Source organism: Pleurodeles waltl, chromosome 4_2, assembly GCF_031143425.1.
Source record: "Pleurodeles waltl isolate 20211129_DDA chromosome 4_2, aPleWal1.hap1.20221129, whole genome shotgun sequence".
In the NCBI taxonomy this organism is placed as follows: Eukaryota; Metazoa; Chordata; class Amphibia; order Caudata; family Salamandridae; genus Pleurodeles; species Pleurodeles waltl.
The window spans coordinates 385,406,208-385,418,816 of NC_090443.1; the positions used below are offsets into that span (position 1 = coordinate 385,406,208).

Sequence of the window (12,609 nt, forward strand, 5' to 3'; positions counted from 1 at the left end):
AAAATATATTTTTCTATACAAAACCTATTGGCTGGATTTGTCGCTGAGTGTGTGTACCTCATTTATTGCCTATGTGTATGTACAACAAATGCTTAACACTACTCCTTGGATAAGCCTACTGCTCGACCACACTACCACAAAATAGAGCATTAGTATTATCTATTTTTACCACTATTTTACCTCTAAGGGGAACTCTTGGACTCTGTGCATGCTATTCCTGACTTTGAAATAGCACATACAGAGCCAACTTCCTACACCTTTCAAATGAGATATTACATGTAGAATTTGAACCTGTGGTTCTTAAAATAAACTAAGAAAAGATATTTTTCTATAACAAAACCTATTGGCTGGATTTGTCTCTGAGTGTGTGTACCTCATTTATTGTCTATGTGTATGTACAACAAATGCTTAACACTACTCCTTGGATAAGCCTACTGCTCGACCACACTACCACAAAATAGAGCATTAGTATTATCTATTTTTACCACTATTTTACCTCTAAGGGGAACCCTTGGACTCTGTGCATGCTATTCCTTACTTTGAAATAGCACATACAGAGCCAACTTCCTACAAACCACCTACGGGGTTCAAATTGGAGTCCAAGGTAGCCCACCGTTGGGGGTTCAGAGCAACCCCAGAGTTACCACACCAGCAGCTCAGGGCCAGTCAGGTGCAGAGTTCAAAGTGGTGCCCAAAACGCATAGGCTTCAATGGAGAGAAGGGGGTGCCCTGGTTCCAGTCTGCCAGCAGGTAAATACCTGCATCTTCGGAGGGCAGACCAGGGGGGTTTTGTAGGGCACCGGGGGGGACACAAGTCCACACAAAAAGTACACCCTCCGCAGCGCGGGGGCGGCCGGGTGCAGTGTGCAAACAAGCGTCGGGTTTCCAATGGGAGTCAATGGGAGTCCAAGGGGTCTCTTCAGTGGTGCAGGCAGGCAAGGGGGGGCTCCTCGGGGTAGCCACCACCTGGGCAAGGGAGAGGGCCTCCTGGGGGTCACTCCTCCACTGGAGTTCCGATCCTTCAGGTGCTGGGGGCTGCGGGTGCAGGGTCTTTTCCAGCCGTCGGGATTTTAGAGTCAGGCAGTCGCGGTCAGGGGGAGCCTCGGGATTTCCTCTGCAGGCGTCGCTGTGGGGGCTCAGGGGGGACAACTTTGGTTACTCACGGTCTCGGAGTCGCCGGAGGGTCCTCCCTGAGGTGTTGGTTCTCCACCAGTCGAGTCAGGGTCGCCGGGTGCAGTGTTGCAAGTCTCACTCTTCTTGCGGGGATTGCAGGGGTCTTTAAATCTGCTACTCTGAAACAAAGTTGCAGTCTTTTTGGAACAGGGCCGCTGTCCTCAGGAGTTTCTTGTTCCTCTTGAAGCAGGGCAGTCCTCTGAGGATTCAGAGGTCAATGGTCCGGAGGAAAGCGTCGCTGGAGCAGGTTTCTTTAGAAGGCAGGAGACAGGCCAGTAGGACTGGGGCCAAAGCAGTTGGTGTCTTCTTTCTTCTTCTGCAGGGGTCTTTCAGCTCAGCAGTCCTCTTCTTCTTGTAGTTGCAGGAATCTTAATTCTTAGGTTCAGGGAGCCCTTAAATACTAAATTTAAGGGCGTGTTGAGGTCTGGGGGGTTAGAAGCCAATGGCTACTAGGTGGGTACACCTTCTTTGTGCCTCCTCCCAAGGGGAGGGGGTCACAATCCTATCCCTATTGGGGGAATCCTCCATCTGCAAGATGGAGGATTTCTAAAAGTTAGAGTAACTTCAGCTCAGGACACCTTAGGGGCTGTCCTGACTGGCCAGTGACTCCTCCTTGTTATTCTCATTATTTCCTCCGGCCTTGCCGCCAAAAGTGGGGCCGTGGCCGGAGGGGGCGGGCAACTCCACTAGCTGGAGTGCCCTGCGGTGCTTGAACAAAGGGGGTGAGCCTTTGAGGCTCACCGCCAGGTGTTACAGCTCCTGCCTGGGGGAGGTGTTAGCATCTCCACCCAGTGCAGGCTTTGTTACTGGCCTCAGAGTAACAAAGGCACTCCTCCCCATGGGGCCAGCAACATGTCTCGAGTGCGGCAGGCTGCTAAAACTAGTCAGCCTACACAGGTAGTTGTTTAAGGGGGCACCTCTAAGGTGCCCTCTGGGGTGTATTTCACAATAAAATGTACACTGGCATCAGTGTGTGTAGGAAGTTGGCTCTGTATGTGCTATTTCAAAGTAAGGAATAGCATGCACAGAGTCCAAGGGTTCCCCTTAGAGGTAAGATAGTGGCAAAAAGAGATAATACTAATGCTCTATTTTGTGGTAGTGTGGTCGAGCAGTAGGCTTATCCAAGGAGTAGTGTTAAGCATTTGTTGTACATACACACAGGCAATAAATGAGGAACACACACTCAGAGACAAATCCAGCCAATAGGTTTTGTTATAGAAAAATATCTTTTCTTAGTTTATTTTAAGAACCACAGGTTCAAATTCTACATGTAATATCTCATTTGAAAGGTATTGCAGGTAAGTACTTTTGGAACTTTGAATAATTACAGTAGCATATATACTTTTCACATAAAACACAAATAGCTGTTTTAAAAGTGGACACTTAGTGCAATTTTCACAGTTCCTGGGGGAGGTAAGTTATTGTTAGATTTAGCAGGTAAGTAAATCACTTACAAGTCTCAGGTTTGGGTCCAAGGTAGCCCACCGTTGAGGGTTCAGAGCAACCCCAAAGTTACCACACCAGCAGCTCAGGGCCGGTCAGGTGCAGAGGTCAAAGAGGCGCCCAAAACACATAGGCTTCAATGGAGAGAAGGGGGTGCCCCGGTTCCAGTCTGCCAGCAGATAAGTACCCGCGTCTTCGGAGGGCAGACAAGGGCGGCCGGGTGCCAAGTGCAAACACGTGTCGGGTTTTCAATGATGTTCAATGAGAGACCAAGGGGTCTCTTCAGCGGTGCAGGCAGGCAAGGGGGGGGCTGCTCGGGGTAGCCACCACCTGGGCAAGGGAGAGGGCCTCCTGGGGGGTCACTCCTGCACAGAAGTTCCGATCCTTCAGGTGCTGGGGGCTGCGGGTGCAGGGTCTTTTCCAGCCGTCGGGAAATTAGAGTTCAGGCAGTCGCGGTCAGGGGAAGCCGCGGGATTCCCTCTGCAGGCGTCGCTGTGGGGGCTCAGGGGGGACAACTTTGGTTACTCACAGTCTCGGAGTCGCCGGAGGGTCCTCCCTGAGGTGTTGGTTCTCCACCAGTCGAGTCAGGGTCGCAGGGTGCAGTGTTGCAAGTCTCACGCTTCTTGCGGGGATTTGCAGGGGTCTTTAAATCTGCTCCTCTGTAACAAAGTTGCAGTTCTTTTGGAGCAGTGCCGCTGTCCTCGGGAGTTTCTTGTCTTTCTTGAAGCAGGGCAGTCCTCAGAGGATTCAGAGGTCGCTGGTCCCTTGGAAAGCGTCGCTGGAGCAGGTTTCTTTGGAGGGCAGGAGACAGGCCGGTAAGTCTGGGGCCAAAGCAGTTGGTGTCTTCTGTTCTTCCTCTGCAGGGGTTTTTCAGCTCAGCAGTCCTCTTCTTCTTGTAGTTTCAGGAATCTAAATTCTTAGGTTCAGGGGAGCCCTTAAATACTAAATTTAAGGGCGTGTTTAGGTCTGGGGGGTTAGTAGCCAATGGCTACTAGCCCTGAGGGTGGGTACACCCTCTTTGTGCCTCCTCCCAAGGGGAGGGGGTCACATTCCTATCCCTATTGGGGGAATCCTCCTTCTACAAGATGGAGGATTTCTAAAAGTCAGAGTCACCTCAGCTCAGGACACCTTAGGGGCTGCCATGACTGGCCAGTGACTCCTCCTTGTTTTTCTCATCATCTCTCCTGGACTTGCCGCCAAAAGTGGGGGCTGTGTCCAGGGGGCGGGCATCTCCACTAGCTGGAGTGCCCTGGGGCATTGTAACACGAAGCTTGAGCCTTTGAAGCTCACTGCTAGGTGTTACAGTTCCTGCAGGGGGGAGGTGTGAAGCACCTCCACCCAGAGCAGGCTTTGTTTCTGTCCTCAGAGAGCACAAAGGCTCTCACCGCATGGGGTCAGAAACTCGTCTCTCAGCAGCAGGCTGGCAGAGACCAGTCAGTCCTGCACTGAACAATTGGGTAAAATACAGGGGGCATCTCTAAGATGCTCTCTGTGTGCATTTTTTAATAAATCCAACACTGGCATCAGTGTGGGTTTATTATTCTGAGAAGTTTGATACTAAACTTCCCAGTATTCAGTGTAGCCATTATGGAGCTGTGGAGTTCGTTTTTGACAGACTCCCAGACCATATGCTCTTATGGCTACCCTGCACTTACAATGTCTAAGGTTTTGCTTAGACACTGTAGGGGCATAGTGCTCATGCACATATGCCCTCACCTGTGGTATAGTGCACCCTGCCTTAGGGCTGTAAGGCCTGCTAGAGGGGTGACTTACCTATGCCACAGGCAGTGTGAGGTTGGCATGGCACCCTGAGGGGAGTGCCATGTCGACTTAGTCATTTTCTCCCCACCAGCACACACAAGCTGGCAAGCAGTGTGTCTGTGCTGAGTGAGGGGTCCCTAGGGTGGCATAAGACATGCTGCAGCCCTTAGAGACCTTCCTGGCATCAGGGCCCTTGGTACCAGGGGTACCAGTTACAAGGGACTTACCTGGATGCCAGGGTTGTGCCAATTGTGGAGACAATGGTACATTTTAGGTGAAAGAACACTGGTGCTGGGGCCTGGTTAGCAGGGTCCCAGCACACTTCTCAGTCAAGTCAGCATCAGTATCAGGCAAAAAGTGGGGGGTAACTGCAACAGGGAGCCATTTCTTTACAGTGTGCATTTATTGTGCTGAGAAGTTTGATACCAAACTTCCCAGTTTTCAGTGTAGCCATTATGGTGCTGTGGAGTTCGTGTTTGACAGACTCCCAGACCATATACTCTTATGGCTACCCTGCACTTACAATGTCTAAGGTTTTGCTTAGACACTGTAGGGGCACAGTGCTCATGCACTGGTGCCCTCACCTATGGTATAGTGCACCCTGCCTTAGGGCTGTAAGGCCTGATAGAGGGGTGACTTATCTATACTGCATAGGCAGTGTGAGGTTGGCATGGCACCCTGAGGGGAGTGCCATGTCGACTTACTCGTTTTGTCCTCACCAGCACACACAAGCTGGCAAGCAGTGTGTCTGTGCTGAGTGAGGGGTCCCCAGGGTGGCATAAGCTATGCTGCAGCCCTTAGAGACCTTCCCTGGCATCAGGGCCCTTGGTACCAAGGGTACCAGTTACAAGGGACTTACCTGGATGCCAGAGTGTGCCAATTGTGTAAAACAAAAGTACAGGTTAGGGAAAGAACACTGGTGCTGGGGCCTGGTTAGCAGGCTTCAGCACACTTTCAAATCAAAACATAGCATCAGCAAAGGCAAAACGTCAGGGGGTAACCATGCCAAGGAGGCATTTCCTTACAGGCCTGGTTAGCAGGGTCCCAGCACGCATTCAATCATAACTGGCATCAGGAAAAGGCAAAAAGTCAGGGGGTAACCATGCCAAGGAGGCATTTCCTTACAGATTCTTTGAAGCTTCCTGCCTTGGAATGCTGATTTGCAGATCATTCTGTTGAGATGGGTGTGTAAACACCTCTCACAGAGCAGGTTTTGTTTCTGACATCTGGAGAGCAATGGCCCTCGCCCTTGGGGGTCAGATTCTCAACTGTTGGTGACAGACTGGTAAGAACTAGTCAGTGAGCTCACCAGCAGTTAGTAGGTTTTCATGGAGCACCTCTGAGGTGCCCTCTGGGTCCATGTTTTAATAAATCTATCACTGGAATCAGTGAGAGTTTATTAATACAAGATGTTTGATACAAAACATTCCTATTTTCAGTGAAGCCATCATGTAGCCGGGGAACTCGTACTGATCAGTGTCCAACACGTACTCAAAATGGTTTCCCTTTTCACTTACTGTGTTCTAGGAAATGACAAGGACATGCAGATATGCCCTCGCACGTAATATAATTCACCCTGCCTTAGAGCTGCAAGGCCCGCTGTAGGGGTGACTTCCGAATATTACTTGCAGTGTTTAGGGGACATGGCACACTGGCTGTGTGCTGTCGTGTTTTCATTTTTAGGAAGCACCTTGCCACGTAGCCTTTAATGGTAGTCTGCATGAGGTCAGTGCTGGGTCCCTTAGAGTGGAACAAGTTGTACTGCAGCTCTTAGGGCCCCTTTTCTGTACCCATGCTCAAGGAACCAGGTGTACCATTTAGTTTGGACTTACAGAGGTGCTAAAGAGCCTGGCCAATTGGGGATCAATTGACCTGGTGTCTTGTTTTGGAGAAGGAGCACTGGCTATCTAGTTAGCAGGACCCCAGTAAAATTCATGAAGGTTGCATCAAAAACCAGGCAAAAAGTGTGTGGGTAGGGGGTGCTGCAACCAGAACTCAGCTTCCTACACTGGGCGCATCTCTGCTCTACGGTAACACACAGCAGAAAAAGTTACCCATTTTTAAAGTGCTTTGTACCTGCTTCTGTGAAATCATATGGATGCCACTGACTCCTGTTTCTGTAAGAATCAAGGTATGGTTTAACTTTCAGACAAACAAGGCTATGCCAAGAAACACTTACCCCTGAACGATTCCCCCAGTAAAGCCCAGGTGCTCAGAGAATGACTCCTAAAACAGACAAAAAGGTCAACAGTAGCTGATTAGGGCTCAGTGTCGCAGAGCAAGAAAAAGTTCAACTGACATCTCAATAAAACAAAGCTGAAAGTATGTGGTTAGACAACATGTTGTAATACATCAAAGGCAAGGCTGGATTTGTGTTTAGATTTTATTAAGCATAAGTTGATATAAGGAATTTAATGGACTTCAGAAAAGATAGCATAGCTCAGCTTACAAAATTTAAACATGGCTAACCTAGTAAGTATCGCCTTTAAATTGCTCTACCTGCTCCTTGCATTGCCAATGTTTTTTAACACTATTCACTATTCCACATTATGTTGTTGACTACTGGTTTCCACATCACTGCCAACTGTCAATGCAAGGTTGTGTTTTTTTCCTTAAATGAATAATACTTTTAAAAAAACACATTTAATTTACAATTCCAAGATGGTGGACACAAAACTTGGGAGCTGTAAATTTTCAAATAAAGATGCCTAAAAGAGTATCGTAGTGAAAGGAACATCCCTTTAGCAAAATGTCAGTTAACAAGAATTACATTTTTAAAACGCAGAAAAGAAATACAATTGGAAGAGAGTGGGAGCAGCAAGTGAGAAGGGTGTAGGAGGTCAGGGTTTCAAGTCACCTATGCCGAGTGGCAGGAGCCACACAGGAGGGGAATGCGATACAGGACAAGAAGAGAAATAATAAAACAGACGGTTGGAGGAAGCAAGAGATATGGGGGTGGTGAACTGACAACAGCAACAGACAGCACAGAGGCCAGATGACAGGAGAAACAGCACACATGAAAAGAGCAAGAAAACAGGTGCTCCTATGAATGCTACTGGAAAAAGAATGAAAATGTCACTTACCCAGTGTACATCTGTTCGTGGCATCAGTCGCTGTAGATTCGCATGTTTTGCATAGCTCGCCATCTGGTGTTGGGTCGGAGTGTTACAAGTTGTTTTTCTTCGAAGAAGTCTTTCGAGTCACGGGGCCGAGTGACTCCTCCTTTTGTCTCCATTGCGCATGGGCGTCGACTCCATCTTCAATTGTTTTTCCCCGCAGAGGGTGAGGTAGGAGTTGTATTGTAGTAATAGTGGCCATGCAATGGAGTGACTAAGTATGTACCTATTTAAGGTTAAAATAATATATATACAAATAGTTGAAGGTACCTTCCGAACTGCTACAGGCTCCCGGGGAGGCGGGTGGGCACATGCGAATCTACAGCGACTGATGCCACGAACAGATGTACACTGGGTAAGTGACATTTTCAGTTCGATGGCATCTGTCGCTGTAGATACGCATGTTTTGCATAGACTAGTAAGCAGTTATCTCCCCAAAGCGGTGGCTCAGCCTGTAGGAGTGGGAGTAGTCTGAAACAATGTTCTTAATACGGCTTGACCTACTGTGGCTTGTTGTGCGGATAACACGTCTACACAGTAGTGCTTGGTGAATGTGTGAGGCGTAGACCATGTGGCTGCCTTACATATTTCTTGCATTGGGATGTTTCCTAGAAAGGCCATGGTAGCACCTTTCTTTCTGGTTGAGTGTGCCCTTGGTGTAATGGGCAGTTGTCGTTTAGCTTTAAGGTAGCAGATTTGGATGCATTTAACTATCCATCTGGCTATACCTTGTTTTGATATTGGGTTTCCTGCATGAGGTTTTTGGAATGCAATAAATAGCTGTTTTCCTGATGCTCTTTGTTCTGTCAATGTAATACATTAATGCTCTTTTGACATCTAAAGTATGTAGTGCCCTCTCAGCTACGGAATCTGGCTGTGGGAAGAACACTGGAAGTTCCACTGTTTGATTTAGATGGAACGGTGAAATAACTTTTGGTAGAAATTTAGGATTAGTCCTTAGGACGACCTTATTTTTGTGCAGTTGTATAAAAGGTTCTTGTATTGTAAACGCCTGAATCTCGCTTACTCTTCTTAGAGAAGTAATGGCGATGAGAAATGCAACCTTCCATGTTAGGAACTGTATTTCGCAGGAGTGCATGGGTTCAAAAGGTGGACCCATAAGTCTAGTTAAGACAACATTTAGGTTCCATGAAGGAACAGGTGGTGTTCTTGGTGGAATAATTCTTTTAAGGCCCTCCATGAATGCTTTAATGACTGGTATCCTATATAGGGAAGTTGAATAGGTAGGCTGCAGGTATGCAGATATTGCTGCAAGGTGTATTTTAATGGAAGAGAAAGCTAGGTTAGATTTTTGTAAGTGAAGCAAGTAACCCACTACATGTTTTGGGGTTGCGTGTAATGGTTGGATTTGATTAATATGGCAGTAGCAAACAAACCTCTTCCATTTACTGGCATAGCAGTGCCTGGTGGATGGCCTTCTGGCTTGCTTTATGACTTCCATACATTCTTGGGTAAGTTGTAAGTGTCCGAATTCTAGGATTTCAGGAGCCAGATTGCTAGATTCAGCGATGCTGGATCTGCGTGTCTGATCGTTTGGTTGTGTTGTGTTAACAGATCCAGCCTGTTGGGCAGTTTGATGTGGGGTACTACTGATAGGTCTAGCAGCGTTGTGTACCAGGGTTGCCTTGCCCAAGTTGGTGCTATTAATATGAGTTTGAGTTTGTTTTGACTGAGTTTGTTTACCAGATAAGGAAGGAGAGGGAGAGGAGGAAAAGCGTAGGCAAATATCCCTGACCAGTTGATCCATAGGGCATTGCCGTGGGACTGCCTGTGTGGGTATCTGGTTGCGAAGTTTTGGTATTTTGCGTTCTCTTTTGTCGCAAACAAGTCTATTTGAGGTGTTCCCCAGAGCGTGAAGTAAGTGTTCAGAATTTGGGGGTGAATTTCCCATTCGTGGACCTGTTGGTGATCTCGAGAGAGATTGTCTGCGAGTTGATTCTGAATTCCTGGGATAAATTGTGCTATTAGGCGAATTTGGTTGTGAATTGCCCAACGCCATATCTTTTGTGCCAGCAGGCTCAATTGCGTTGAGTGCGTCCCCCCTTGTTTGTTTAGATAATACATTGTTGTCATGTTGTCTGTTTTGACGAGAATGTATTTGTGAACTATTATTGGTTGAAAAGCCTTTAGTGCTTGAAAAACTGCTAGCAGTTCTAGGTGATTTATATGCAGTTTTGTTTGATGTACGTTCCATTGTCCTTGTATGCTGTGTTGATCGAGGTGTGCTCCCCACCCGGTCATGGAAGCATCTGTTGTTATTACGTATTGTGGCACTGGGTCTTGGAAAGGCCGCCCTTTGTTTAAATTTATATTGTTCCACCATAGAAGCGAGAGGTAAGTTTGGCGGTCTATTAACACCAGATCTGTAAGGTGACCCTGTGCTTGTGACCACTGTGATGCTAGGCACTGTTGTAAGGGCCTCATGTGCAGTCTTGCGTTTGGGACAATGGCTATGTGTAAGGAAATGCCTCCTTGGCATGGTTGCCCCCTGACTTTTTGCCTTTGCTGATGCTATGTTTACAATTGAAAGTGTGCTGAGGCCTGCTAACCAGGCCCCAGCACCAGTGTTCTTTCCCTAACCTGTACTTTTGTATCCACAATTGGCAGACCCTGGCATCCAGATAAGTCCCTTGTAACTGGTACTTCTAGTACCAAGGGCCCTGATGCCAAGGAAGGTCTCTAAGGGCTGCAGCATGTCTTATGCCACCCTGGAGACCTCTCACTCAGCACAGACACACTGCTTACCAGCTTGTGTGTGCTAGTGAGGACAAAACGAGTAAGTCGACATGGCACTCCCCTCAGGGTGCCATGCCAGCCTCTCACTGCCTATGCAGTATAGGTAAGACACCCCTCTAGCAGGCCTTACAGCCCTAAGGCAGGGTGCACTATACCATAGGTGAGGGTACCAGTGCATGAGCATGGTACCCCTACAGTGACTAAACAAAACCTTAGACATTGTAAGTGCAGGGTAGCCATAAGAGTATATGGTCTGGGAGTCTGTCAAACACGAACTCCACAGCACCATAATGGCTACACTGAAAACTGGGAAGTTTGGTATCAAACTTCTCAGCACAATAAATGCACACTGATGCCAGTGTACATTTTATTGTAAAATACACCACAGAGGGCACCTTAGAGGTGCCCCCTGAAACTTAACCGACTATCTGTGTAGGCTGACTAGTTTTAGCAGCCTGCCACAAACCGAGACATGTTGCTGGCCCCATGGGGAGAGTGCCTTTGTCACTCTGAGGCCAGTAACAAAGCCTGCACTGGGTGGAGATGCTAACACCTCCCCCAGGCAGGAATTGTCACACCTGGCGGTGAGCCTCAAAGGCTCACCTCCTTTGTGCCAACCCAGCAGGACACTCCAGCTAGTGGAGTTGCCCGCCCCCTCCGGCCAGGCCCCACTTTTGGCGGCAAGGCCGGAGAAAATAATGAGAAAAACAAGGAGGAGTCACTGGCCAGTCAGGACAGCCCCTAAGGTGTCCTGAGCTGAAGTGACTCTAACTTTTAGAAATCCTCCATCTTGCAGATGGAGGGTTCCCCAATAGGGTTAGGATTGTGACCCCCTCCCCTTGGGAGGAGGCACAAAGAGGGTGTACCCACCCTCAGGGCTAGTAGCCATTGGCTACTAACCCCCCAGACCTAAACACGCCCTTAAATTTAGTATTTAAGGGCTACCCTGAACCCTAGAAAATTAGATTCCTGCAACTACAAGAAGAAGGACTGCCTAGCTGAAAACCCCTGCAGAGGAAGACCAGAAGACGACAACTGCCTTGGCTCCAGAAACTCACCGGCCTGTCTCCTGCCTTCCAAAGATCCTGCTCCAGCGACGCCTTCCAAAGGGACCAGCGACCTCGACATCCTCTGAGGACTGCCCCTGCTTCGAAAAGACAAGAAACTCCCGAGGACAGCGGACCTGCTCCAAGAAAGGCTGCAACTTTGTTTCCAGCAGCCTTGGAAGAACCCTGCAAGCTCCCCGCAAGAAGCGTGAGACTTGCAACACTGCACCCGGCGACCCCGACTCGGCTGGTGGAGATCCAACACCTCAGGAGGGACCCCAGGACTACTCTGATACTGTGAGTACCAAAACCTGTCCCCCCTGAGCCCCCACAGCGCCGCCTGCAGAGGGAATCCCGAGGCTTCCCCTGACCGCGACTCTTGGAACCTAAAGTCCCGACGCCTGGGAGAGACCCTGCACCCGCAGCCCCCAGGACCTGAAGGACCGGACTTTCACTGGAGAAGTGACCCCCAGGAGTCCCTCTCCCTTGCCCAAGTGGAGGTTTCCCCGAGGAACCCCCCCCTTGCCTGCCTGCAGCGCTGAAGAGATCCCGAGATCTCTCATAGACTAACATTGCGAACCCGACGCCTGTTTCCACACTGCACCCGGCCGCCCCCGCGCTGCTGAGGGTGAAATTTCTGTGTGGGCTTGTGTCCCCCCCGGTGCCCTAAAAAACCCCCCTGGTCTGCCCTCCGAAGACGCGGGTACTTACCTGCAAGCAGACCGGAACCGGGGCACCCCCTTCTCTCCATTCTAGCCTATGTGTTTTGGGCACCACTTTGAACTCTGCACCTGACCGGCCCTGAGCTGCTGGTGTGGTGACTTTGGGGTTGCTCTGAACCCCCAACGGTGGGCTACCTTGGACCAAGAACTGAACCCTGTAAGTGTCTTACTTACCTGGTAAAACCAACAAAAACTTACCTCCCCCAGGAACTGTGAAAATTGCACTAAGTGTCCACTTTTAAAACAGCTATTTGTCAATAACTTGTAAAGTATACATGCAATTTTTATGATTTGAAGTTCCTAAAGTACTTACCTGCAATACCTTTCGAATGAGATATTACATGTAGAATTTGAACCTGTGGTTCTTAAAATAAACTAAGAAAAGATATTTTTCTATACAAAAACCTATTGGCTGGATTTGTCTCTGAGTGTGTGTACCTCATTTATTGTCTATGTGTATGTACAACAAATGCTTAACACTACTCCTTGGATAAGCCTACTGCTCGACCACACTACCACAAAATAGAGCATTAGTATTATCTCTTTTTGCCACTATCTTACCTCTAACGGGAACCCTTGGACTCTGTGCAT

At 48.5% G+C, this 12,609-nt stretch overlaps 1 protein-coding gene across 6 annotated transcripts in view; it reads right to left on the reverse strand.

Annotated features, from left to right (window-relative positions):
* Positions 1 to 12,609, reverse strand: part of SMARCA4 (SWI/SNF related BAF chromatin remodeling complex subunit ATPase 4) — an 813,549-nt gene that overhangs the window by 556,049 nt on the left and 244,891 nt on the right. For all 6 annotated transcript variants that reach the window (XM_069231516.1, XM_069231512.1, XM_069231517.1 and 3 more), the window contains exon 23: positions 6,557 to 6,603. In XM_069231516.1, coding sequence (XP_069087617.1) covers positions 6,557 to 6,603 — 47 coding nt within the window. The remainder of the gene's footprint in view (positions 1 to 6,556; positions 6,604 to 12,609) is intronic.